This window comes from Papio anubis, unplaced genomic scaffold (genome assembly GCF_008728515.1).
Source record: "Papio anubis isolate 15944 unplaced genomic scaffold, Panubis1.0 scaffold226, whole genome shotgun sequence".
Classification (NCBI taxonomy): domain Eukaryota; kingdom Metazoa; phylum Chordata; class Mammalia; order Primates; family Cercopithecidae; genus Papio; species Papio anubis.
In genome coordinates, this window is record NW_022162306.1 from 70,293 (window position 1) to 95,837 (window position 25,545).

At 42.6% G+C, this 25,545-nt stretch overlaps 1 protein-coding gene across 14 annotated transcripts in view; it reads right to left on the bottom strand.

Annotated features, from left to right (window-relative positions):
• The window catches only part of LOC116268528 (tRNA (uracil(54)-C(5))-methyltransferase homolog), an 81,632-nt gene that overhangs the window by 22,240 nt on the left and 33,847 nt on the right, over positions 1 to 25,545 (bottom strand). For 12 of the 14 annotated variants that reach the window (XM_031661681.1, XM_031661680.1, XM_031661686.1 and 9 more), the window contains 5 exons: positions 25,134 to 25,348; positions 24,516 to 24,617; positions 23,319 to 23,438; positions 23,007 to 23,106; positions 18,928 to 20,292 (listed from right to left, as the gene is read on the bottom strand). In XM_031661681.1, the coding sequence (XP_031517541.1) occupies positions 20,166 to 20,292; positions 23,007 to 23,106; positions 23,319 to 23,438; positions 24,516 to 24,617; positions 25,134 to 25,348 (664 nt within the window). In that variant the 3' untranslated portion in view covers positions 18,928 to 20,165. Of the gene's footprint in view, positions 1 to 18,927; positions 20,293 to 23,006; positions 23,107 to 23,318; positions 23,439 to 24,515; positions 24,618 to 25,133; positions 25,349 to 25,545 lie in introns of those variants that run through there. The other 2 variants (XR_004181399.1, XR_004181400.1) reach the window with 1 other exon arrangement.

Consider the following 25,545-nt stretch of genomic DNA (forward strand, 5'->3'; position numbering starts at 1 on the left):
ATGCCCGTGTCAGGAGAATTATGTTAATATCAATAAGCACACCAATAGTGGTAGCACACATTGTTGATCCAGCACTTCCATTTTGCCAGTTGCTGGGCTAAGTGCTTTATATATATAACTGCCTTTCATCTTCCAAAGCCTCTGAAGTTGATTCTACCACCACCATCTTACAGAGGCAGAAGATGATGTTCAGAGAGGTTAAATAATTTTTCCCTGGGGACCTTGGGACAGGAGGTGGCAGAAATGGTTTTCAAACTAAGGTCCTACTCCACAACCCTTGCTCTTAGCTGTCTACCCTATACCATCTCACCAAGAGGTATAAATGAACTAACTCATAACTGCTTCTCAGGGATGGAAACTTTGTACAGAAGGATCCCCTTACAACCCTATCTGGAAGGTCTGACACTGTAGATGGCTGCATCATTTGCTCTTATCTTCAAGGGAACCATCCCAAGCACCTTACAGGTCTTTGATAGAATTCTGACTGAGGCACACCTTAGAATTATGAAGCTGAAAGGAACCTTACAGAGCCTCTGGTCCAACCTCTGTTGTTATAAAAATGAGGAACTTGAGGTACAGAGAGGTTAAGTGGCTTGCCCAAGATGGTACAGCTGATGGCTGGCAGAGCTGCTCCTCAAAATCCAGATCTCATGTGCCCAAGCCAGTGCCTTACTCTGTTCAAAAATACTGCATCCTCCCTGGGTCTTCTTTGGCCTCTCAGCCCATCTACCTTCCTCCAATTTGCCTGATAAATATCGATGGAGAATTCTGCTGACGATCATTCTCACCTAGGGATGCAACAAATATCTCTACTGAATAAGAGTTGTATCAGGCAGGAGACTACGATTCAACAAACTGTAAGAAAATTGGATCATGCACATTTCTCTTTCTAACGTGTGTTTATGAGGCAGGCATACTTTCTCAGTCAACAGAGAAGGGGAAGTGGATGGGAAAAAGGGATGGGATTATACCCTATGAAGGTGAGCTAGGTGAAGAATCTAAGTTGAACAACATCTAACACAACTGAATTTCAGTATATTGGCACACTTCCTTTTGTGCAATGTAGGTGTTCCTGGGTGTCAACCAAATTTTCCTACATAGAATCTATCAATCACAAAAAGTTATTTAAATAACCTCCTCCCAATACAATCAGTGTACCCTTAATCATTTAAGAAAAAAAAAAAATCTCTTTTTGAGTGAATCTTAATTGTGTTGCTACAGGCTGTTAATATACTTTCCAAACCCCTTATCAAGCTGAGTGACCAGGCAATTTCCCCCAGTGAAGGCATGAATAACAGTGCCTACCTCAAAGGCCTGCTGTAAAGTTTAAAAGGGATGATACATACAAAAATGTTTAGAATAGTGCCTGGCACATCCTAAGTAGGATATTAAATGTTAGCTACTATTATGTTGATTGATTGATTGATTGATTTAGAGACGGAGTCTCGCTCCATCGCCCAGGCTGGAGTGCAGTGGCGCAATCTCAGCTCACTGCAAGCTCCGCCTCCCAGGTTCACGCCATTCTCCTGCCTCAGCCTCCCGAGTAGCTGGGACTACAGGCGCCCGCCACTGTGCCCGACTAATTTTTTGTATTTTTAGTAGAGATGGCGTTTCACCATGTTAGCCAGAATGGTCTCGATCTCCTGACCTCGTGATCCGCTCGTCTGGGCCTCCCAAAGTGCTGGGATTACAGGCGTGAGCCACCGCGCCCGGCCTTATGTTGATTTAGGGAAGGAGCTCAGTGAGATCATTAGAAAGCTATAGTCCCCCTTCTGGGATAGGTATCCACTTTTCTGTAGAGAACAGCCCAAAGAAAGATGTCTTAGACTCTCAAGTACAAAGTGCATAGAGAATCTAGGGTAATTACAACCAATGCCTTCCATATTTTTGTCTTTGAGAATCCTAAATCTGCCAAAGAGGTTTTACAAATCTCTTTCTCAGTGGGGCAGCCCAGGAACCAAGAAATGGATACTCTCTTGAACCTGGAGGGCAAATTTTCTTAAAGGCAAGTGGTTGCCTTGGGGTTTTGTTTTTGTTTTTGCTTTTTTCTGTTACACCATCATATTTTACTCTTTCAAATGATGTATCACGAATATACATGATATGATTTGACTGTGTTCCCATCCAAATCTTATCCTGAATCGTAGCTCCCATAATCCTCATGTCGTGGGAGGGACCTGGTGGGAGGTAATTGAATCATGGGGTGGGTTTTTCCCGTGCTGTTCTCATGATAGTAAATAAGTCTCAAAAGATCTGATGGTTTTATAAAGGGCAGTTCCGCAGCACACACTCTCTTGCCTGCAGTCATGTAAGATGTGCCTTTGCTCCTCCTTCACCTTCTGCCATGATTGTGAGGCCTCCCCAGACATGTGGAACTATGAGTCCATTAAACCTCTTTTTTTTTTTTTTTTTTTTTTTTTTTTGAGATGGAGTCTCGTTCTGTCACCCAGGCTGGAGTACAGTGGCACGATCACAGCTCACTGCAACCTCTGCCTCCCGGGTTCAAGTGATTCTCCTGCCTCAGCCTCCCAAGTAGCTGGGACTACAAGTGTGTGCCACTACACCTGGCTAATTTTTGTATTTTTAGTAGAGACATGGTTTCACCATGTTGGCCAGGCTGGTCTTGAACTCCTGACCTCAGGTGATCCACCTGCCTCGGCCTCCCAAAGTGCTGGGATTACAGGTGTGAGCCACCGCACCAGGCCCTAAACCTCTTTTTCTTTATAAGTTACCCAGTGTTGGGTATTTCTTCATAGCAGTATGAAAATGGACTAATATAATACATTTACTCATAGGAGTCTTAGGAGCACATTTGGCTTTTTTTTTTCCCCTTAAAATGGTTATAAATGAATTGCTCTCAGTATCTAAAATATTAAATGCTGCTTTTTAAAAATTGTATAAGTTTATTGCTGTCTCTTAACTCGTCACAGAAAAAAGATAGTTTATACAGATAAGCTCTTTCGTAATTAAAAAAAGGACAATAATGGAAGGTAGTAGAAGATAATAAAAACTAAAATAGATACAAAATTCCATTTTTAAAATTGAAATGGAATAAGTTTATAAGGAAATATATTGTTATTAGCCTTTCAGCAAAATGGGCTAATGGAAAATAATTTTTCATTTTTGTCAGGATGAATTATTATATTGTTTTGACCTGTCAGTTCAAGTAAGGCTGCATTTTAGAGCTGGCATTTGGTTTATGAAGGTTCAAGTCTTCTGGGTTGCCTGACTAAAAGTTTTAGGAGAATAGATGTCACAGAAATAGACTTCTCAATGTTCAACATATAAAAAAGGTGATCTTTTCCTCTTTGTTTTATGGATGAGTAAACTAACATCCCCTCCCATTTCTTCCTCTCCCTCTCAATGGCTCAGACTGAATTCAATTTATTTCTTTCGTTGTTTTTTTTTTTTTAATTAAGCAAAATGAAATGCATACAGGGAGTTATAATGCAATAACACAGCCATTACCAAGCTTTGTAAAATGTTAACATTTTGATGTAATTTCTTTTTCTTATTTTTTATTTATTTTTTATTATACTTTAAGTTCTAGGGTACATGTGTACAACGTGCAGGTTTGTTACATATGTATACATGTGCCATGTTGGTGTGCTGCACCCATTAACTCGTCATTTACATTAGGTATATCTCCTAATGCTATCCCTACCTGCTCCTCCCTCCCCACAATAGGCCCCAGTGTGTGATGTTCCCCTTTCTATGTCCAAGTGATCTCATTCAATTCCCACCTATGAGTGGGTTTTTTTTTCTTTAGTTGTCAATGTATTGGTCGCTCTCCAGGACGTTTAGAATGTAGCTACCATCAGAGGCACTTGCAGCTTATGAATGACCCCGGCCTATCACTCACTCATACGGCTCTGGGTATGTTTCTATCTTATCTTTCAGGGACAGACCTGGGCTTTCTGACTAGAGAATTCACTATGGATAAGTAGACAGGTCCTTCTGCTCTGAATGGTTTTCAACTCCTGCACTCCAGTCCTCACTCGCCATTCATGTGTTGTCTACCTGCCAGTAGCGCTCTGTCAGCAGGGTTGTTAAGCAATCTATGACCTCTGTAGGAAATGGGTCATATAGTTAGCATGCAGCAAAGGTTAAGAAAGAACAGTGGTAATTCAGGGTTGGAGTATGGAAACCAGTAGTAGCTAAATTAGTTATAAATCCCCCAGAGATTCAAGTGTTGGGTGTTTGGGCCATACCAGTTGTGTTTTTATTTTTGTTTTAGTGGCAGGGTCTTGCTCTGTCACCCAGACTGTAGCGCAGTGCCACAATCATAGCTCGCTGCAACCTCGAACTCCTGGGCTTAAGCAATCCTCCGACCCTGGCATCCCAAAGTATTGAGATTACAGGTGTGAGCCACCGTGCCCAGCCCCAGCTGTGTTTTGAATATCGCTCTTCCCTCTCAATAATGTCTTCAAATCACTCATTTTCAAAGCAGTTGCTACTGGCAAGATGTAATAAGTGCACTTAACACAAGATCACTCTTCTCAGGAGAATCCTGCCAACTAGTATTCTTAACCATAAGATGGCCATGGCTGAGTTACGGGTCAAGCCTGGACTCGCTGCTTTTTTACTCAACCCTGTAAACCCTTTATTGGAGGACCAAACCTTAAATTTCTGACACGAAGGAGTACAGAGAATGAGAACTGTCACCCAACTTTCTAAGACTGAAACCATCCCCTCATCACACTGTATTTTCATAGCTGCAACTAAAAGAACTATAGCCATGGCACCCCGGATCTGTGCCTTATTCCTTCAGCTGTAATAAAACATTCTCCCACTCCCCTTGCCTTTTTTCTCATGTCAAACTCTAGGGGAAACAAGGTGGCATTATTATCTGAGGCAGGAGAAGGTGGCAGATGCTTTCTGCTATTGGCACATAGATAATATCAGCTCAGGAGGAATGTACTTCCACCCCTGTGCCCAGTAAGTGCCAGGCTCCGGTCCAGGGAGCTGAGGTGGCTCTGCTGTTGGGTGATGGGAAAGCAATGTTAACAAAGCACTCAGGCTGTGCTGTGCACTGATGACTCAGGAATCCCACGCGATCCCACGCTCATGCTAGTCGCCACATCCAGGCACTAAAATAGACCTCTGGTGCTATGAGACAGCAGGCCTTTAGATCTGCTCAGAAAAATAAGCCCAGTCCTAACAACTGGCATGCTATTCAATACAATGGAATGTTACACAGTCATTAAAGATGGCAATTACGTGCACTGTGCGGGTGGAAACCAGAATGTGAAATAATGTTAAGTGAAAACAGCAGAATAGGAAAGAGCAGATACACATGCTGATCCTAACTATGTAAAGCATACATATAAGAGCACTTCTCTAAAGATCTTAAAATAATGAAGAGTTCTACAGTTCTTTTACATTCCATAGCCCCTACTCCAACACATTCTTAATATACATTTTTTTAAAGAAAATTGTCATGCTGATTACACTAGGTTACAAAGACACCTGCCTTCTAGCTAACACAGGAGTTAGCTCCACTGATAATGTGGTTCAGGGACTAAAGGAGAACTGAATACTAAGGGGGCTGGTGCCCTGTCATTTGGAGCAATGTGGATGGAACTAGAGGCCATTATGTTAAATGAAATAAGCCAGACACACAAAGACAAATATCATATGTTCTCTCTCACATGTGGGCGCTAACAAAGTTATCTCACAGAGGTAGAGAATAAAATGATAAATACCAGAGGCTGGGAAGGGTGGAGGGGAGAGCGGAGAAAGAGAGGTTGGTTAATCAATACAAACAAACAGTTATAATAGAAGGAATAAGTTCTAATGTCCAATAGCACAGTAGGGTGACTACAGTTAACAATAACTTATTGTATATTTAAAAACAGCTAGAAGAGTTTAAACATTCCCAACAAAGAAAAAATATTTGAGGCAACAAATATCTCAGTTACCCTGATCTGATCATTACACATTGTATGCATATATTGAAACATCATATGTATCCAAAAAAATATGTGCAACTATTATGTATCAACAAAAATGGCCTGGATTGTTCCTCTTCCTCCCCTCGCCCCCTTATGTTCAGGGAACTCGCTCAAACACAATTACCATTTCAGGTTTGGCACTACAGTGAGAAATTCCTTCCTAACTCCAAGCCGACCAAATAAGTCTAAGATGGGAGATTAAGAAAATTTACTTTTCCAGCCTGGGCAACATAGTGAGACCTCATCTCTACTAAAAATCAAAAATTAGCCAGGCATATTGACACGTGCCTGTAGTCCCGGCTACTCAGGAGGCTGAAACAAAAGGGTCACTTGAGCCCAGGAGGCTGAGGCTGCAGTGAGCTATAATCACAACGCTGCACCCAGCCTGGGCAACAGAGTGAGATGCTACTCAAAAAACAAACAAACAAAAAACCAAAAAATAACTTATATTTGAACCTCTTTTAGTCGGGCCACTGTGTTTTGAACTAGCCTTGCTTATATGGAAAGAAAGGAACTAGATTTTTTTTTTTTTTTGATAGGCTTCTAGAAGTTCCATATTTGTAAAAGAATTGTTACACGCTACCCCTCTTGTCACCTTGGCAGGGGTGGTACTTACAGTCAGTCAAACATCTAGCACATATCTGGGTATCTGAATGAGTAAAATTCTCTCCCTCGAGATGTAGTCTTAATACCTGCCCAGACCTGGTTTTTCTAGAATTAGCTCTCAATTAGTATATTTAGTTTTCCAAAGACTATAGTTAGTTTCTTTTAACTTTGCATTTTGAAATAATTTTAGATTTACTCACGAGTTATAACTATAGTTCAGAAAGTTCATGTACACCCTTCACCCAGCTTCCCCTAATGGTAGCATCTCATCTTCCGGTACACTGATCAAAACTATCACACTAACATTAACATTAGCATCATACTAGTTACTAGACAATAGACTTTATTTAGACTTCAGTTTTTTTCACTAATGTTCTTTTTGTTGTTGTTCAAGATTTAATTCAGGATCCCATACAACATTTATAGATTGATTAGTTTAAAAAAAAAAAAATCCTACAAACAGGTTTCCTCTTAAGGAGCTGAAAGGGCAAGCTACTAGGTGTTCCAAACAATTTATGATCCTGAGCCACCCCACCCAGAAGGGAACTCCATCACTTCTGTACCAAAGTCCTTAATCCATGACACCTCATCACAGTTATTTTCAGAAAATATGTCTTACATTAGCACTTCTCACAGTAGTACAAAACGATTTGACAAGTAGGTTATTTTTAGCAACCAACATTATGAAGGTGACAAAATGAGAGATAGCCTTCCTAGTCTGCTTTCTATGCTTCGTTTTTCTTCAAATCGTATATAAACTTTTCACTAGAAGCTGTAATATTTGACTAAAACATAAATGCTGAGAAACACCCACACCAACAGGGAAGGGACTCTGCAACGTGTTTGGTTTGATTTGCCTAAAATTAATTATTGAAAACACAGAAAATTGGCTTGGTGCAGTGGCTCACACCTGTAGTCCCAGCACTTTGGGAAGCTGAAGCGGGGGGGATCACTTGAGGTCAGGAGTTTGAGATCAGTCAGCCAACATGGTGAAACCCCATCTCTACTAAAAATACAAAAATTAGCCGGGCGTGGTGGTGCATGCCTGTAATCCCAGCTACTGAGGAGGCTGAGGCAGGAGAATCTCTTGAACCCGGGAGGCAGAGATTGCAGTGAGCCAGATCATGCAACTGCACTCTAGCCTGGGTGACAGAGTGAGATTCCATCTCAAAAAAAAAAAAGAAAAGAAAAGAAAAGAAAGAAAACTTACAGGAAACAAATTATTTTTGCCAGTTAATCTCAGTAATGGGAAGGGAAAGCAGGCCATGACATCCATGTATTTGTCAACAAATAATTGGATGATTAAGAATGACACCCATTACAAAATTAGCCGGGTGTGGTGGCACATGCCTGTAATCCCAGCTACTCGGGAGGCTAAGGCAGGAGAATCGCTTGAACCCAGGAGGCGGAGGTTGCAGTGAGCCGAGATGGTGCCACCGCACTCCAGCCTGGGTGACAGAGCGAGATTCCATCTCAAAAAGAAAAGAAAAAAGAATGACACCCATTTCACACATGCTATGTGCCAAGCAATTTGCAAAGTGTTTTATATATACATAGACTGTTTCACTAAATTGGTCACAGCAATATCCATGAGATAAGTGCTATTATTATCCTTATTTTACACGGAGAGGGGTGTAAAAAGAGCGTTTGAGAGGTCAAGTAACTTGTTCTAGATCACAGAGCATGTAAGTGATAGAGTCAGGATTCAGGCCAGGTCAGCCTGACTCCAAAACTGCTCTGCTTGGCCAGTATGCTATATCGCCTATGTAAGCACCTGCCATATTTCAGACACTGTGCTAGGTGTTACATATACAACAGTGACCAAGATATAGCACCTGTCCTCTTAAACCTTACAGTCTAGTTGGAGGAGACAGACTACTAAACAGCTTAGTATAGCCTTCTCTTCTTTGATATTCCTTGGCTTGGTTATGTATAAAGGTAATCAGTAAAGGCAAATGGTAAATACCAATATCCTGAAATACTTCAATTCCTTTTGTAGGTCCTCAGAGCAAAGGCCTCTCCCCTCCATGTATCATGAATGTCCCTAACAGTTACAAATGGACATGAGGATATTTACATGTTCCTTCATTGTGTGGCTCTGGGTCACATGTGGGCACTGCCACCCTGCTTAGTCTCCTTTGAAGAGAGACAATGAGAAACATAATGTGGAAATACATGTATTAATGAAATAGAATCATCTGATGGAAAATTTTTAAGTGTCAGACATAATAGCTGTATTTCATTTCAATTGTCCTTTTGCACTTACATTAATTGGCAAGTACTAAGGGAGCTTCATGACTGCACTTCATGGGCATGCCATTTTGAAATATATTCCTTAGGAAAGTGACAATGATTCCCCTGTAAGCTATAAATTTCCAATATGATTGTGAAGATAAAGGGTTGGGAGACTTACATCTCAACAAATGACAATCATTTTCTCCCTTCCAGCCCAAAAACAATCAAAGGGCATTATCTAATACCATCATACTGTGCTTCTCAATGCTGGCTGCATATGGGAATCACCGGGGAAATTTTACGATTACCAACGCGTATGTCCCACCTCCAGCAATTGTGATGATTCAGTTGGTCTGGGCATGGTCCGCACTTGGAAGTTTGGAAAGATCCCTGGGAGATTTTAATACACATACAAGTTTGGGAACCACAGCCCTAATCAGAGGATCATAACCCTGATTGACTGCAAATTAGAATCACCTTGGGGATCTTTTAAAAATTCAGATACTTCGGCCACACCCCAGACCAATTAAATCAGAATCTCTGGAGGATCAAACCCCAGGAACTAGGAAGTGTTTTAAAAAGCTCCCTCAGGTGATTCCAATGATGTGCAGCCAAGGCTGGAAACCACCATAGTAGGTGAAACTCCAAATCTGAAAGGGCAATGACAAAATTTGCACTCATTGGTTCAGCAACTCTAAGATGAGCCTAATGGAAAGAAGCCCATTCTAGAAGGGCAGTGGGAAGCAGACTGAGGATAACTGTCCTACTTTAATATTAAAATGAGCTCACTTTTCTCTCACATGTATGAGAGTTAATTTTTTTTTTTTTTAAGACGAAGTTTCGCTCTTGTTGCCCAGGCTAGAGTGCAATAGCACGATCTCGGCTCACTGCAACCTCCACCTCCTGGGTTCAAGTGATTCTCCTGCATCAGCCTCCTGAGTAGCTGGGATTACAGGTGCCCACCACCGTGCCCAGCTAATTTTTTGTATTTTTAGTAGAGATGGGGTTTCACCATGTTGGCCAGGCTGGTCTGGAACTTCTGACCTCAGGTGATCCACCTGCCTTGGCCTCCCAAAGTGCTGGGATTATAGGCGTGAGCCACCGCACCCAGCCTGAGAGTTAATTTTATTAACTTAGGCTAGGAATTATAATCTTTCGCTAGGATTACTAGTAACTGATGATACCTAAGCCCTACTTTCTACCATACCCCCCAAAATAATGGCAGAAGGAATGAGAAAGGAGTGCTTTAAAGAAATAAAAGCCTTTGCAAAGGACTGCAAACCAGTGCTCAGAACAGCTGGGTAGGTCTAGAAGAGTAGCAAGCAGAAAGACAAACTATCTGGCCTATGTATTACCCGACTACTGTAGTTACATTTTATCTGCAACCTGGTGTGCACTTTTACTCATCACACCAAACACTGGACTTAGAGACCAAAAATTCAAAGTGATTTTCATCCTTGGCGACACACGAGTCATCTGGAGAGCTTTTAAAATAACAATGCTAGGGCTACTCCCAAAATGAATTAAATCAGAATGTGAAGGGATGACACCCAGGAACTTGTTTTTGAAGGTCTCCAGGTAATATGCAACCAAGGCTGAGAATAGTTGCTCTGAGTCAGTCGTTCCTAAACTTGAATGCACACTAGAATCACCTGAAAGACATATTAAATTAGATTGCCCTAGCCCCAGCGTTTCTGATTCAGTTGGTGGAGAGCCCAAATGTGTGCATTTCTAACAAGTTTCCAGGTGATGCCAAAGCTGCTGGTCCAGGGATCACACTTAGACAGGTAAAACTCGACTACTGGTTCACAACCTTGACTGCATACTAGAATCACCGGGCAGGGTGGACAGTAATTTTTAAAAGACTTATGACTAAGACCCTCCCCAAACCAATTAAATTGGAATCTCTGGGGCCCAGTCATCAATATTTTTTGTATATTTTTGAGACTGGGCCACACACTGTTACCTAGGATGGAGTGCAGTGGTACAATCGTGGCTTACTGGAGCCCCAACCTCCCAGGCCCAAGTAATCCTCCCGCCTCAGCCTCCTGAGTAGCTGGGACTACAGGCACACACCACCATGCCCGGAATTTTTTTTTTGTAGAGATGGAGGTCTCACTATGTTGCCCAGGCTGGTCTCAAACTCCTGAATGCAAGCCGTCCTCCCACCTCAGCCTCCCAAAGTGCTGGGATTACAGGTGTGAGTCACTGTACCCAGCCCAGATCTTGGTTTCTAAACACCATTCTACACTGAAAGGAACCAGGGCTCATTGGAAATGGCTGGTTCCAGGACTGGGGCAAGGAAAATGTAAAGTGACCCTGGGAATCTTGTGCCAGAATCTAAGGAAGTGCTCAAATACTAATGGAGGCATGTTAAGTGACATGAGAGCCAGCTGAAGGGACTCCCACTGGCCAAACTGTAGAAAATTTGAGCATTAAAAGGAAGATAATTGAACTGAACTTAAAACACGGAATTCAAATAAGAAAATCACTGAATCAAGTGATGTTAAAAAAAAAAAAAAAAAAGTGGGGGAAAACAACTTTGCCACTATTGTGCCGGACCACTGTCAACTCCAATTTGGACAGAACCGGGTTCAAGAGGCCGAAGAACAGATCCAGAGACAGCAAACAAGACATGGTGCTTTTTTGTTTGTTTGTTTTTGTTTTAACTGGGGACTTACATTCAGGGAAGAGTCCAGTGGTGATGGGCTGGACGGAACTGCAACCATGTGCAAAAGCATGGGGTTTATATAGCATTTTCACTTAACCCTCCCCCTAACAACCTGCACCTGGCAACCCTCATTTAAACCAAAACAAAGGGCCTCAATTCCTCATATGGCCTGCATTTCATGGGACAGGCCAGGACCTCAGATGTTCCTCACAGATAAGAAATGGATCTCTGGGTTCCCTAGCTGGAAACTCCCTATCGCATTCAAGTGCATCTGCCATACAGGGCCATTCTCAGGATATGCTTCAGTTATTGCTATCAGGTGCATTTACCATATAGTCACCATAGTAATTATTAGGAAGCAATTATTATACTAATTTCTTGCTCTACAAATTGGTATTAAAGGGGAAAGACTTAGGTCTTTACCTGGCTTTTTTGGAGGAACTCTAGTTCATACCCTTGAGATAGGGAAAAGCTCATTTTTATAAAAGAGTGACAGCTGGCTGGGTGCGGTGGCTCACGCCTGTAATCCCAGAAATTTGGGAGGCCGAGGTAGGTGGATAACCTGTGGTCAGGAGTTCAACACCAGCATGGCCAACATGGTGAAATCCCGTCTCTACTAAAAATACAAAATTAGCTGGGCCTGGTGGCAGGTGCATGTAATCTCAGCTACTTGGGAGGCTGAGGCAGGAGAATTGCTTGAACCTGAGAGGCAGAGGTTGCAGTGAGCCGAGATCGTGCCATTGCACTCCAGCCTGGGCAATAAGAGCAAAACTCCGTCTCCAAAAAAAAAAAAAAAAAAAAAAAAAAAAAGTGACAGTTAATAAACACAGATTGATTGACAGAATTAGGAAATCATGGCTTTTCAATCCCCAATTAAACTATTAATTTGCCATCAGTGGGTACACAAAAATAAAATAAAATAAAGAGAAAGTAATTATGTTGTTGAGACAGGGTCTTGCTCTGCCACCCAGGCTGGAGTGCAGTGACACGATCTGATCATGGCTTACTGCAGCCTCTACCTCTCAGGCTCAAGCTAATCTCCTACCTCAGACCCCCACGTAGCTAAAAATACAAGTGTATGCCACCATGCCAAGTTTTCTTTTTTTTTTTTTTTTGATAGAGACCTGGTCTCACCATGTTCCCCGGGCTGTTCTCAAACTCCTATACTCAAGAAATCCTCCCGCTTCAGCCTCCCAAAGTGCTGGGATTACACAGGTGTGAGCTACCGCATCTGACCAAAATAAATTAAAAAATTAAAAAATATTAAATGACTGAGTCAGGAAACAATAATCAATGGATGCTAAAATCTTTAGGGAAGAGGTTGTTGGGAAACAGGATAGTCACATGGCATTAGAGTGACATCCAGTAGCTTTTTTTTTTTTTTTGAAATGGAGTTTCGCTTTTGTTGCCCAGGCTGGAGTGCAATAGCACAATCTCAATCTCAGCTCACTGCAACTGCCACCTCCTGGGTTCAAGCGATTCTCCTGCCTCAGCCTCCCGAGTAGCTGGGATTACAGGCGTGCACCACCACACCCAGCTAATTTCTGTATTTTTAGTAGAGATGAGGTTTCACCATGTTGGCCAGGCTGGTCTTGAACTTCTGACATCAGGTGATCCACCTGCCTCAGCCTCCCAGAGTGCTGGGATTACAGGCGTGAGCCACTGCACCCGGCCAACTCCCACAGATTTCTTATTAATTACAAAGAAGAAAATTACATGGAGAGTTCTGAGGGCCATCAACTTAACCATCACCTTTACTACAAGTGAGCAACTGAAATAATGTACCTCCTAATGGGATGCAACATGACGTACATACCAACACTTTAAGTTTTTGGGCTTTTTTTTTGTTGTTGTTGTTGTTGTTGTTGAGACAGGATCTTGCTGTGTCACCCAGGCTGGAGTGCAGTGGCACCATCATGGTTCACTGCAGCCTCAACCTCCTGGGCTCAAGCAATCCTCCCACCTCAGCCTCCTAAATACCTGGGGCTACAGACATGCACCAGCACGTCCAGCTAGCTGTTAAATTTTGGATTTCTTTGAGACAGGGTCTTGCTCTGTCATGCAGGCTGGAGTACAGTGGTAAAACCATGGCTCACTGCAGCCTCCAACTCCCAGGCTCAAGCAATCCTCCTGCCTCAACCTCCAAAAGTAGCTGGAACTACATGTGTGCACCACTGTGCCTGGCTAATTTTTTTTTGTTTCTTTGTGGAGATAGGGTTTTGCCATATTGCCTAGGTTGGAGAAAAAGATTTTAAAACTTTCCTTCATGACACTGTTTCTGAAAAAAAAAAAAAAAAAAGAAAAGAAAAACTTTAAAAACTGATATAAAACCCTTTCACACAGAAAAAAACATATTTTGGTTCTCAAGATTTGGTTCTCTATGTTACCAAGGCTGAGGATGGTCTTGAACTCCTGAGCCTAAGTGATCCCCCTGCCTCCACCTGAGCCACTGCCCACAGATCACTTAAGTATTCTTGTCAAAAATGTGTTTTTGTTTCTTTGTTTTTTTGAGACAGAGTTTCGCTCTTGTTGCCCAGGCTACAGTGCAATGGCACAACCTCCGCCTCCCGGGTTCAAGTGATTCTCCTGCCTCAGCCTCCCGAATAGCTGGGATTACAGGCATGTGCTACCACGCCCAGCTAATTTTGTATTTTTAGTAGAGATGGGGTTTCTCCATGTTGGTCAGGCTGATCTCAAACTCCTGATCTCAGGTGATCCACCTGCCACAGCCTCCCAAAGTGCTGGGATTACAGACGTGAGCCACCATGCCCGGCCATCAAAAATGTTTTAATGTGAGTCTAATCAAGCCACTAGACCTAACTTCAAGTTTACAAGAAATTTAGGTCAAGAAAAAGTTAAACATGAACACAAGTAAACAAAACATCCTGGTTTATCCAGGACTGAGGAGTTTCTCAGGATGTAAGATCAGTGTTCGACCTAGGAGAGTCCTAGACAAACCAGGACAGTTGGTCACCTTAAAATCAGACAAACACATAATGTGGAACAGACCTGGTCTCTAAAAAGTCAGTGCCTTGGGTAAAAAAAAAAAAAAAGTGAGGAGATCATTCTACATTGAGAGAGACTAAAGAGGCCAGACATGGAGGCTCATGCCTGTAATCCCAGTACTCTGGGAGGCCGAGGTAGGTGCATCACTTGAGGTCACGAGTTCAAGACCAGCCTAGCCAACATGGTGAAACCCCATCTCTACTAAAAATACAAAAATTAGCCAGGTGTGGTGGCACATACCTGTAATCCCAGCTACTTGGAAGGCTGAGGCAGGAGAATCACTTGAACTCAGGAGGTAGAGGTTGCAGTGAGCTGAGATTGTGCCACTGCACTCCAGCCTGGGCTATGACAGAGCAAGACCATCTCCCAAAAAAAAGAAAGATACTAAAGAGACACAGACACAACCACCAAATGTAACATGTGAATTGGCCATAAAAAACATTTTGGGGACAGTTGGGGCAATTGAATGTAAAGCAGTTGTACCTTGCCAGACCACAGATGTAAATGAACAATGTCACTAAGTCAATACACTGTTTAATTCAGGTGCCTTATTTTTTTTTTTTTTTTTTAAGACTTTTTTGATAAAGAATGTGATACTCTGGCACTTTGGGAGGCCGAGACAGGCAGATAACTTTAGGTCAGTAGTTTAAGACCAGCCTGGCCAACATAGTGAAACCCCATCTCTACTAAAAATACAAAAAAAAATCAGCCAGGCATGATGGCGCATGCCTATAATCCCAGCTACATGGGAGGCTGAGGCATGAGAATTTCTTGAGCCCAGGAGGTAGAGGTTGCAGTGAACCGAGATTGCACCACTGCACTCCAGCCTGGGTGACAGAGCAAGACTCTCACTCAAAAAAAAAAAAGAAAGAAAAGAAAAAGAAAAAAAGAAAAAGAAAAAGAAGAAAGAAAGGAAGGAAAGGAAAGGAAAGGAAAGGAAAGGAAAGGAAAGGAAAAAGGAAAAAGGAAAAGGAAAAAGGAAAAGGAAAAGGAAAGGAAAAGGAAAAGGAAAAGGAAAAGGAAAGAAAAAGAAAAAGAATGCAGGCCAGGTGCAGTGGCTCACGCCTGTAATCCCAGCACTTTAGGAGGCCGAGGTGGGTGGATCACCTGAGGTCAGGAGTTCAAGACCAGCCTGGCCAACATGGTGAAACCCCATCTCTACTAAAAATACAAAAATCAGCCCGGTGTGATAGCACGCACCTGTAATCCCAGCTTCTCAGGAGGCTGAGGCAGGAGAAACGACTTGAACCCAGGAGGCGGAGGTTGCAGTGAGCTGAGATTGTGCTGCTGCACTCCAGCCTGGGTGACAGAGTAAGACTCCATCTCAAAAAAAAAAAAAAAAGAAAAAGAAAAAGAATGTGGTACTATGATATATACTTTGGTATAAACTCCTTATCTCCCTGTGAAACATCAGGCAGTCTCCAGACCACACCTCAAGAAGCACTGGACTACATTAGATGACATTAGTGAAGATTAGTGAGGTACTGCTAATTTTCTTAGTTGAACTCATAATATTATGGTTATGTAGAAAAATGTCCTTATGCTTAGAAGATAGATGTATAAGGTATACACGTATCTGTATACCTTATACAGATAGATGAGGTATCTTCATCTAAAGATGAAGAGTTGGCCGGGCGCGGTGGCTCATGCCTGTAATCCCAGCACTTTGGGAGGCCAGGCTGGGAGGATTGCTTGAGCCCAAGAGTTTCAGACCAGCCGGAGCAAGATGGTGAGATCTCATCACTATAGAAAAATTTAAAAATAGACAGGCATGGTGGCAAACACGTGTAGTCCCAGCTACTTGGGAGGCTGAGATAGGAGGATCCCTTGAGCCCAGGAGTTCAAGGTGGCAGTGAGCCATGATAGTGCTACTGCACTACAGCCTGGGTAACAAAGCAAGACCCTGTATTAACAACAACAACAAAAATATGACTCACTGAAGACTTAGATGATTTTTAGCATTTTTAAAGCAATAAAGTACATTTTAATTGAGGTACATACACTGGTTTTTTAGATGTAATGATATTGTACACTTAATAGACTATAGTATAAGCAATGTTTATATGCACTGGGAAACCATAAAATTCATGTTACTTGCTTTATTGAGATATTCACTATGTTGTGGCAATCTGGAACCAAACCCGCAATATCTCTGAGGGTATAACCATAAACAAGTAACAAAATTATGAGGAAGTTGATTTTCCATAGCCAATCCTATATTTATTCATTAAATATTCCTTCAGGGAGGAATATTTAAGTTAAAAACAGAAAGGTGAGTAGAGTTAAGTCAGAAGAGTTAGGGAAAAGAATACTCCAAGCTGAGGAAATAGAATGTGAAAAGGACCAGAATGAAAGAACTTTCTACTTTTCAGGGAAAGGAATCCAATATATCTAGAGAAATGGAGTTCTTCGGATTATGAAGTGGCCTTTGAGCTTCATCAATAATGTTGGACTTTATTTTAAAAGCAATAGGAAGTTGGCTGGGTGCAGTGGCTCACGCCTGTAATCCCAGCATTTTGGGAGGCCGAGGCGGGTGGATCATTTGAGGTCAGCAGTTCGAGACCAGCCTGGTCAACAAGGTGAAACCCTGTCTCTACTAAAAATACAAAAAAAAAAAAAAAAAGACCCAGGCATGATGGCACGCATCTGTTATCCCAGCTACTTGGGAGGCTGGGGCACAAGAATTGCTTGAACCCTGGAGGCGGAGGTTGCAGTGAGCTGAGATTGCACCACTGCACTCTAGCCTGGGTGACAGACTGAGACCCTGTCTCAAAATAACTAACTAAATAAAATAAAAGCAACAGGAAGCCAATGACAGATTTTAAGTAATGGAGAAACATGAGATTTGCATTTTTTCTTAAGAGATAGGATCTTGCTATATTGTCCAGGCTGGTCTTGAACTCCTGGGTTCAAGAAATCCTCCAGCCTCAGCCTCCACAGTAGCTGGTATTTCAGGTGTGTGCCATGGTGCTAGAATGAACTGGGGCAAGAGTGAATACAAGCAGCAACAGTTGGGAAGATGACTATTGCAGCAATAATCTGGAGAGAGATGATGGAAGCCTGCAGGGATGGCGACTTTGTGAAAAATTGGATGGGTCCAATAGTACAGGAGAAGGACTCAGAAGTCATTCCCAGGCTCTGGCTTGGGTGACTGAGTAAATTGTTATATTCATAAAGACTGAGAATAGAGGAGGAAGAACATGTTTAGGGGAAAGATGGAAAGCATTCGACATTAGATTATCGAGTTTGAAGAATCTAGAAGATATCCAAGAGGAAGTTACCTTATAGGTAGTTGGATACAGGAATGAAAAGGAACTCTGTTTTCTGGCTTAAGTGATTGATAGAGATGGTATTGCCATTTGCTGATACAGGGAATAAATGGGAAAAAATGCTTTTTTGAAAATTTCAGTTATAAAAATAATATAACTCATTGCATAAAATTAAAAAATAAGGAAATGAAAAAATTTATGCGACTACCATAAACCAACACTTTGGGAGGCCGAGGCAGGTGGATCACCTGAGGTCAAGAGTTCGAGACCAGTCTGACCAACATGGTGAAACCCCGTCTCTACTAAAAATACAAAAATTAGCTGGGCATGGCGGCGGGCACCTGTAATCCCAGCTACTCAGGAGGCTGAGGCAGGGGAATCGCTTGAACTGGGAGGCGGAGGTTGCAGTGAGCTGAGATCACGCCACTGCACTCCATCCTGTGTGACAGAGTGAGGCTCCATCTCAAAAAATAAAAATAAAATAAATCTTTCTGGCTGCTCCTCCTTGGGCTAGATAATTCTTAGAGATAGCAAGGGTTCAGCTGGAAGAGTTCTTTGATATACAAACTAACCAATTCAGAGCTATATTGCCTCTATCTGGCACGGACACCTCAAGAGACAACATTCCAGTGTCCTAATCACCCCATGGCCAGGTACCAGACAACTAGGGAGCACCCCTATACCTTATTCAAAGTAGCCAATCCTAAACTGTTCACTCTGCCCTGCATTGCCTTTCCCAAGGAAACTCAAGTAACAGCAGTGGCCTAAACCTTCCCCTCTTCTGTCTTCTGCCTCCTGCCTACTCTGGTGTATTTCCCATGTAGCCCTATGTGGCATAATATGTCTCCTGTCTCTAGGACCTGTGAGCATAATAGACTTTGTTTTCCTGAGCCTCTCCTGTGTCTCCTCTTCTGGCTATACCTGACCCACCATCTAAAAAAAGAATAGAAAACATTATATAGTAAGTTTAACAGCCATATTTTTCTAAGAAGGAGGCTTCTCTAGAATGTTTGATTGAGAAGAATTAAAAATACCAGTTAACCAGATATCACTTTGTGAATCAGACAACGCTTACTAAGTTACACATCCTTAGGCCTTTAGATTATCAAAACATAATCTAAATTGTTGGGCAAGTACCTAAGAACAATTCCAGAGTTGATGAAATCATGGACTAGAGAATGTTAAATATAGTCAGTTTTCAATATCCAGTTTATTATGCTATATTAGATTTTGGAGCTTTTGCCTCCACACTACACAGCACAGTTATAGGTATTCAGTCTCTTTGAAAATCTCCTTTCCCTTAGGGTCTCTCCAATAACCAATTCTTCCTCCATTGGTGAGAGTTAATTGGTGCTATTGCTCCTAGGGACAACTACATTTTCTTTTCTTTTTTTTGAGATGGTGTCTTGCTCTGTCACCCAGGCTGGAGTGCAGTGGTGTGATTTCGGCTCACTGCAACCCCCACCTCCCAGGTTCAAGCAATTATCCTGCCTCAGCCTCCCAAATAGCTGGGATTACAGGTGCCCACCACCAGTGATAACTACATTTTCAAGGGGCATTCGAGATGTCTTAAAACCAAGAAAACCCGAAAGAATTAATCTCATCTAATGATCAGTCACCCGGTATTCACTTCATGGCTTACTCTCCTTTAAAAAACTTCGATTGTGTCTGGTTTTAATCCTTAACTACCTCATGAATCCAGAAGTCTTAGAAATATCTAAAAATTGTAGCATCTCTGAGCAAATGCACAGGCTCCAGTCAATGTAAAATTATTACCAGCTGCTAAAAAAAAGGTCATTTGTCCACACCATAAGCAGAATCAAATGGAGGAGACAAGACTATAAACTAAAACCAAGGCTGACAGCAATAGGAAGAAACAGTACAGAACCAGGAGTGGGGGGTGGTCAAACCCAAGCAAACGGGCATGATTGAAAGGGAATCTGAAAACTAAGGTTAAGTCTGCCTTGAGAGGGTGCGGTGGCTCACGCTTATAATCCCAGTACTTTGGGAGGCCAAGGCGGGTGGATCACTTGAGGTCAGGAGTTTGGGACCAGCCTGGCCAACATGGTAAAACCCCGTCTCTACTAAAAATACAAAAATTAGCCAGGCGTGGTGGCACGCACCTGTAATCCTAGCTACTGGGGAAGCTGAGGCACGAGAATCACTTGAACCCGGGAGGCGGAGGTTGCAGTGAGCCAAGATCATGCCACAACACTCAGCCTGGGCAAGAATGAGACTCCATCTCAAAAAAAAAAAAAAAAAGTCTGCCTCAGACCAGAGGCCTACTACATTCTTCCTATTCACAAACCAAAGGTTGGTTTCCACTGTAATGCTCCCGGGGTCTGCAATGTAGCAATATGCCAAACCTGAAAGTTTCTGAAACTTCAGCCTTAACAAATAGCCTGCAGTCTTCTAGGAGGCTGCTTATCGAGTGAAGAGGAGCACCAGCTCACAGTGTGGGGTGTGGGGGAACAAATCCACAGGGACAGCTTGCTGTAGGACAAAGGGCTCGCCTAAGAGCTTCTTAGCAGGGTCTGGAGGACAGCACAGCCTGTAGAAACAGAACATAGCATCAGTTCCCAGGAATAAAAGGAAGAACCCACAGGAATACAATTGCTTAAAATAGAGGCCCTTCCACTGTGTTCCCACAGGCCCCCTGTGTTTCTCTTATACAGCATTTATCTTATTTAATATAACTGTTTTTCTTCACCATCTTCCTTACTGAAGTATAATCTTTTTAAGGGTAGAAATGAAGTAAACACTGCTTAATATTCATTTCTGTGTTCCCAGTATGTGACACAGAATAAGGGTTCAATAAGGGTTAGAGCTGAAAAGCCTGTATGTTTATAAGGCCTTAAGATACATAATCACCAAACTGTTCTAAAAAGGGTTGTAACCACTTTACATCCAAACCAGCAAAGTAGAAGAGTATTTGTTTGCCTGGATAACATTCAATACAGTCATGCATCACTTAACAATGGGGGTACATTCTGAAAATTGCATTGTTAGGCAATTTCTTCATTGTGTGAACATAATAGAGCATACTTACACATACCTAGATGACAGAGCCTACTACACATCTAGGCTATACGCTATAGCCTATTTCTCCTCAGCTACAAATCTGTACAGCATGTTACTGTACTGAATACTGTAGACAACTGTAACACAGTGGTAAGTATTTATGTATCTAAACATTAAAAAGTACTGTAAAAATATAGTAGAAAAACTGGTCAACCTGGACAGCATCGTGAGACTCCATCTCTACAAAATTTTAATTTTAACTGATTTTAAAATTAGTTGGGTGTGGTAGTACATGCCTGTATTTCTAGCTACTCTGGGGGCTGAGGCCAGAGGATCACTTGAAACCAGGAATTCAATACCAGCCTGGGCAGCATAGCGAGACTCTGTCTTTACCAAAAAATAAAAAATAAATAAACTAAGGTCCAGACATGCTGGCTCATGCCTGAAATCCCAGCACTTTGGAAGGCTGAGGTGAGAGGATTGCTTGAGCTCAGGAGTTCGAGACCAGCTGGGGCCACATGACAAAACCCTGTCTCTACAAAAAACACAAAAACTAGCTGGGCATGGTGGCTCACACCTGTAGTGCCAGCTACTCAGGAGGCTGAGGCGGGAAGATGGCTTAAGCCCAGGAGATAGAGGTTGCAGTGAGCTGAGATCACACCACTGTACTCTAGCCTGGGACAGGATCATCAATATCACTGTTTTGTACCTCCACATCTCGTCCCACTAGAAGGTCTTCAGGGGCAATAACATACATGGAGCTGTTATCTCCTGTGATAACAATGCCTTCTTCTGGAATACCTCCTGAAGGATCTGCCTGAGGCTGTTTTACAGTTAACTTTAAAAAAATAAGTAGAAGGACTATCTGCTAAAATAATAAAAGTACAGTATAGTAAGTATATAAACCAGTAACACAGTCATTTATTATCAAGTATTATGTACTATAGATAACTACACGTACTTAATTTTATAAGTGCTGATGCTGGTGTAAACAAACCTACTGACAGCACAATAAATTTGTTTACACCAGCATGACCACAAACATGTAAGGAACCCATGTGCTAAAACGTTACAACAGCTATGATGTCACTAGGCCATAGGAATTTTTCAGCTCCATTATAATTTTTTTTTTTTTTTTTGAGACGGAGTCTTGCTCTATCACCCAGGCTGGAGTGCAGTGGCACAATCTTGTCTCATTGCAACCTCCACCTCCTGGATTCAAGCGATTCTCCTGCCTCAGTCTCCCAAATAGCTGGGATTACAGGCACGCATGACCACCACACCCGGCTAATTTTTGTATTTTAGTAGAGATGGGGTTTCACTATGTTGGCCAGGCTGGTCTTAAACTCCTGACCTCAAGTGACCCTCCCGCCTCAGCCTTCTGAAGTGCTGGGATTACAGGCGTGAGCCATCGTGCCCGGTCAGCTCCATTATAATCTTATGGGACCAACATCATATATGCAGTCCATTGTTGACTGAAATGTTATTATGTGACACAAGACTGTAGTTTAGATAGCATTGTCCCATTATAATCAAAAACACAACAAAAATATTCCCTATCACATCTACAATGGAACATTTTCTTATCCAATATAATAAGCAAAAGGAAATGAGTATTAGAAGGAGAGGGACAGAATTATTTTTATACATGGTGATCATATGGTCAGCTGCCACAACAATGTGAGAACCAACTAAAAAATGAATAAAACTAATAATAGAGTAAGGTAGCTGTACACCAGATTGGCAATAACTAATTGGAAAATGTCATGAAGGCTGAGCATGGTGGCTCACACCTGTAATCCTAACACTCCCGGGTTCAAGCGATTCTCCTGTCTCAACCTCCCAAGTAGCTGGGATTACAGGCACACAAACCATGCCTGGCTAATTTTCTGTATTTTTATAGTAGACATGGGGTTTCACTGCGTTGCCCAGGCTAGTCTTGAACTCCTGAGCTCAAGCAATCCACCCATCTCGGCCTCCTAAAGTGCTAGGATTACAGGCGTGAGCCACCACACCCGGCTGACACATTCTTAAATTTTGCACCCAAACTAAGTACTTGACTTGCCTCATTCCTGACCCAGCACTGTAATTGAGTCTTGAAGGTGGTATTTTTTTTTTTTGGTTTCTGTTTCTTTACACTTCTCATGACTTGAAAGCTCAAATCACTTTCCAACTGTGTGCACGATAAGCATGAATGACTTTGATAATCAGAACAAAAAATTTTAAACAGAAGTCAAGACTTACTCAATGACATTCCTAGTGGATTCACCATGGAGCTTGCAGGAAACAAAAACTAGCGTGCGGATGGCCCTGCAGTTTCGAATGGCTTGAATCACCTTGTAATCTGAAGGAAGAAATACCTTGCTATTAGTATAATTAACTACTATGGTCTCTGTTATCACAAACCTCCAACTGACCAGAACTCAGGATTGATTAGAAATAGAGGGGAAACAGGTTCAGAGCCAGCCCACTGAAAGTACCCATAGCATGGTGTGGAAAAGAAGAACCAAAGTGGTGGATAATACTGGGAACATCAAAATAGCTGTTCATCCTTACGCAGTCCGGCACGGGCTGGGTTCACCACAGCAACAACTGACTGTCCATCTTCCTTTGACTTTAGTAGCCCTGGCAAAATCTTCTCTGCTCGACCAGTGTGAAATTCAGAGTTGGTGATGCCTATGGAAGACAGGCCCACATGACATAACTCAAGCCCAGCAGTGGGGGAAAGCTTCAGCTTCACAGAAATGCACAGGAGCCAAGGGCTCTGCCATCTTCCCTTTGGATCTAGCATCACTCCAAGTAACAAGGAAAGAAGTGCTTTTGGACAGACCCGCTTCATTTTTTCCAAAGTACTTTCCCTTAGAATATCTCAGTAAGCCTTTCAGCTTGAGCAACTAGTGTTTACACTTTTTTTGTCTCTTGCGATGGAGTCTCGCTCTGTTGCCCAGACTGGAGTGCAGTGGCGCGATCTCGGCACACTACAACCTCCACCTCCAAGGTTCAAGCAATTCTCTGCCTCACCCTCCCGAGTAGCTTGGATTATAGGCACCTGCCACCACGACCGGCTAATTTTTGTATTTTTAGTAGAGACAGGGTTTTACCATCTTGGCCAGGCTGGTCTTGAACTCCTGACCTTGTGATCCACCCGCCTCAGCCTCCCAAAGTGCTGGAATTACAGGTGTGAGCCACCATGCCTGCTATTTTACAACTTTACAACTCACATAGCGTGCAAGGACCTATACCAAGACGAGAATCTTGACTTTTGCTCAAGTGCTCTTCCTGCCATATCAGACATTTTCACCAAATGCCTCAGGAGCATTCTGGAGGTGAAGTAGTGGGAGCAAGATGATCTATTTTCTATATTGCAGTTTGACAGAAGACTGTGTTTGAAGAAAAGATTTTGTTGCTTAAAATATAGGTTTGAAACCTATTGTATTATGCTATAAGGCCTCATGAGTCTAATGTCAAGGAGATTCTTCTATTCTGTCCAAAGTTTTGCAACTTTTCTTCCTATCAGCTAGACATGTACCTTCCTTTAGGCTCCTCTTCTGGATAGGAAAAGCGTTAGATATTGGTACTTATTCCAGAAAACCATGAGGATCTATTCCAGAAAACCATTCTGACCACTCCAGAATTCCCTCCCTTCCTCCCTGTGGGTCAGGGATACAGTAGTTGTCCTTTCCCACACAATTCTTTCCATAGCACGGAAACAACTGCATCCCTTAATTTCTACACAGACTGTAAACTGTGTACCATTGAAGGCTGCAGTCCATCTTGCATCCTCCACTGCCTGCTCCACCAATTCAATCCCGAGGACCTGAGATGTATGCTGAGCCAGAGAGAGGCCAATCACACCTGAAGAAGTAAAAGAGAAGAAGGAGGCAGCATTTTAGGGTTTGGGTGTGGTAGTTTGTTTGTTTTTTGTTTTGTCTTTTTTTGTTTGTTTGTTTGTTTGTTTGTTTTAAACAGGGTCTCACTCTGTAGCCAAGGCTGGAGTGCAATGGCACACAGTTCACTGCAGCCTCGACTTCCCGGGCTAAAGCAATCCTCCTGTCTCAGCCCCCCGAGTAGCTAAGACTACAGGCTCATGCCACTATGCCCAGCTAATTTTTAATTTTTTTGTAGAGATGGGGTCTCACTATGTTGCCCAGGCTGGTCTCTAACTCCTGGGCTCAACCAATCCTCCTGCCTTGCCTCACAAAGTGTTGGGATAACAGGCATGAGCAACCACACTTGGCTGCAATTTTAGGGTTTTAGACCAATAAGATTACGCCTGCACCACTACCACTACCTCTCCCTGACCACCTCTGCAAGCTACAAGGGCCCTGGGAGCTGAGCAGCATGCAGATTCTGCCCTGGGCTTCCACTTGCCAGTTCCACAGCAGATGTCAAGAAGGATGGTGTCAGAGTTCACTCCAGTCAGCTCCCCCACAGTCCGATACAGCATCTCTGCACCAGCAGTGTTAATCTGGAAAAAGGCATCTGGAGAGATGCGGATCTTCAAGCTCAGAAGTTCTTCAAAGATGTAGGGTTCCCCAAACAGAAGCTGATAGGGAGACTGCTGATGGCTACAACGGGTCATGGTACTGGAAAAGAATAAAAGAAGAAAGCATCTTGAGCTGCACGTGGTGGCTCACACCTGTAATCCCAGCACTTTGGGAGGCCGAGGCGGGGGGATCACCTAAGGTCAGAAGTTTGAGACCAGCCTGGCCAACATGGTGAAACCCCATCTCTACTGAAAATCCAAAAATTAGCCAGGTGTGGTGGTACATGCCTTTAATCC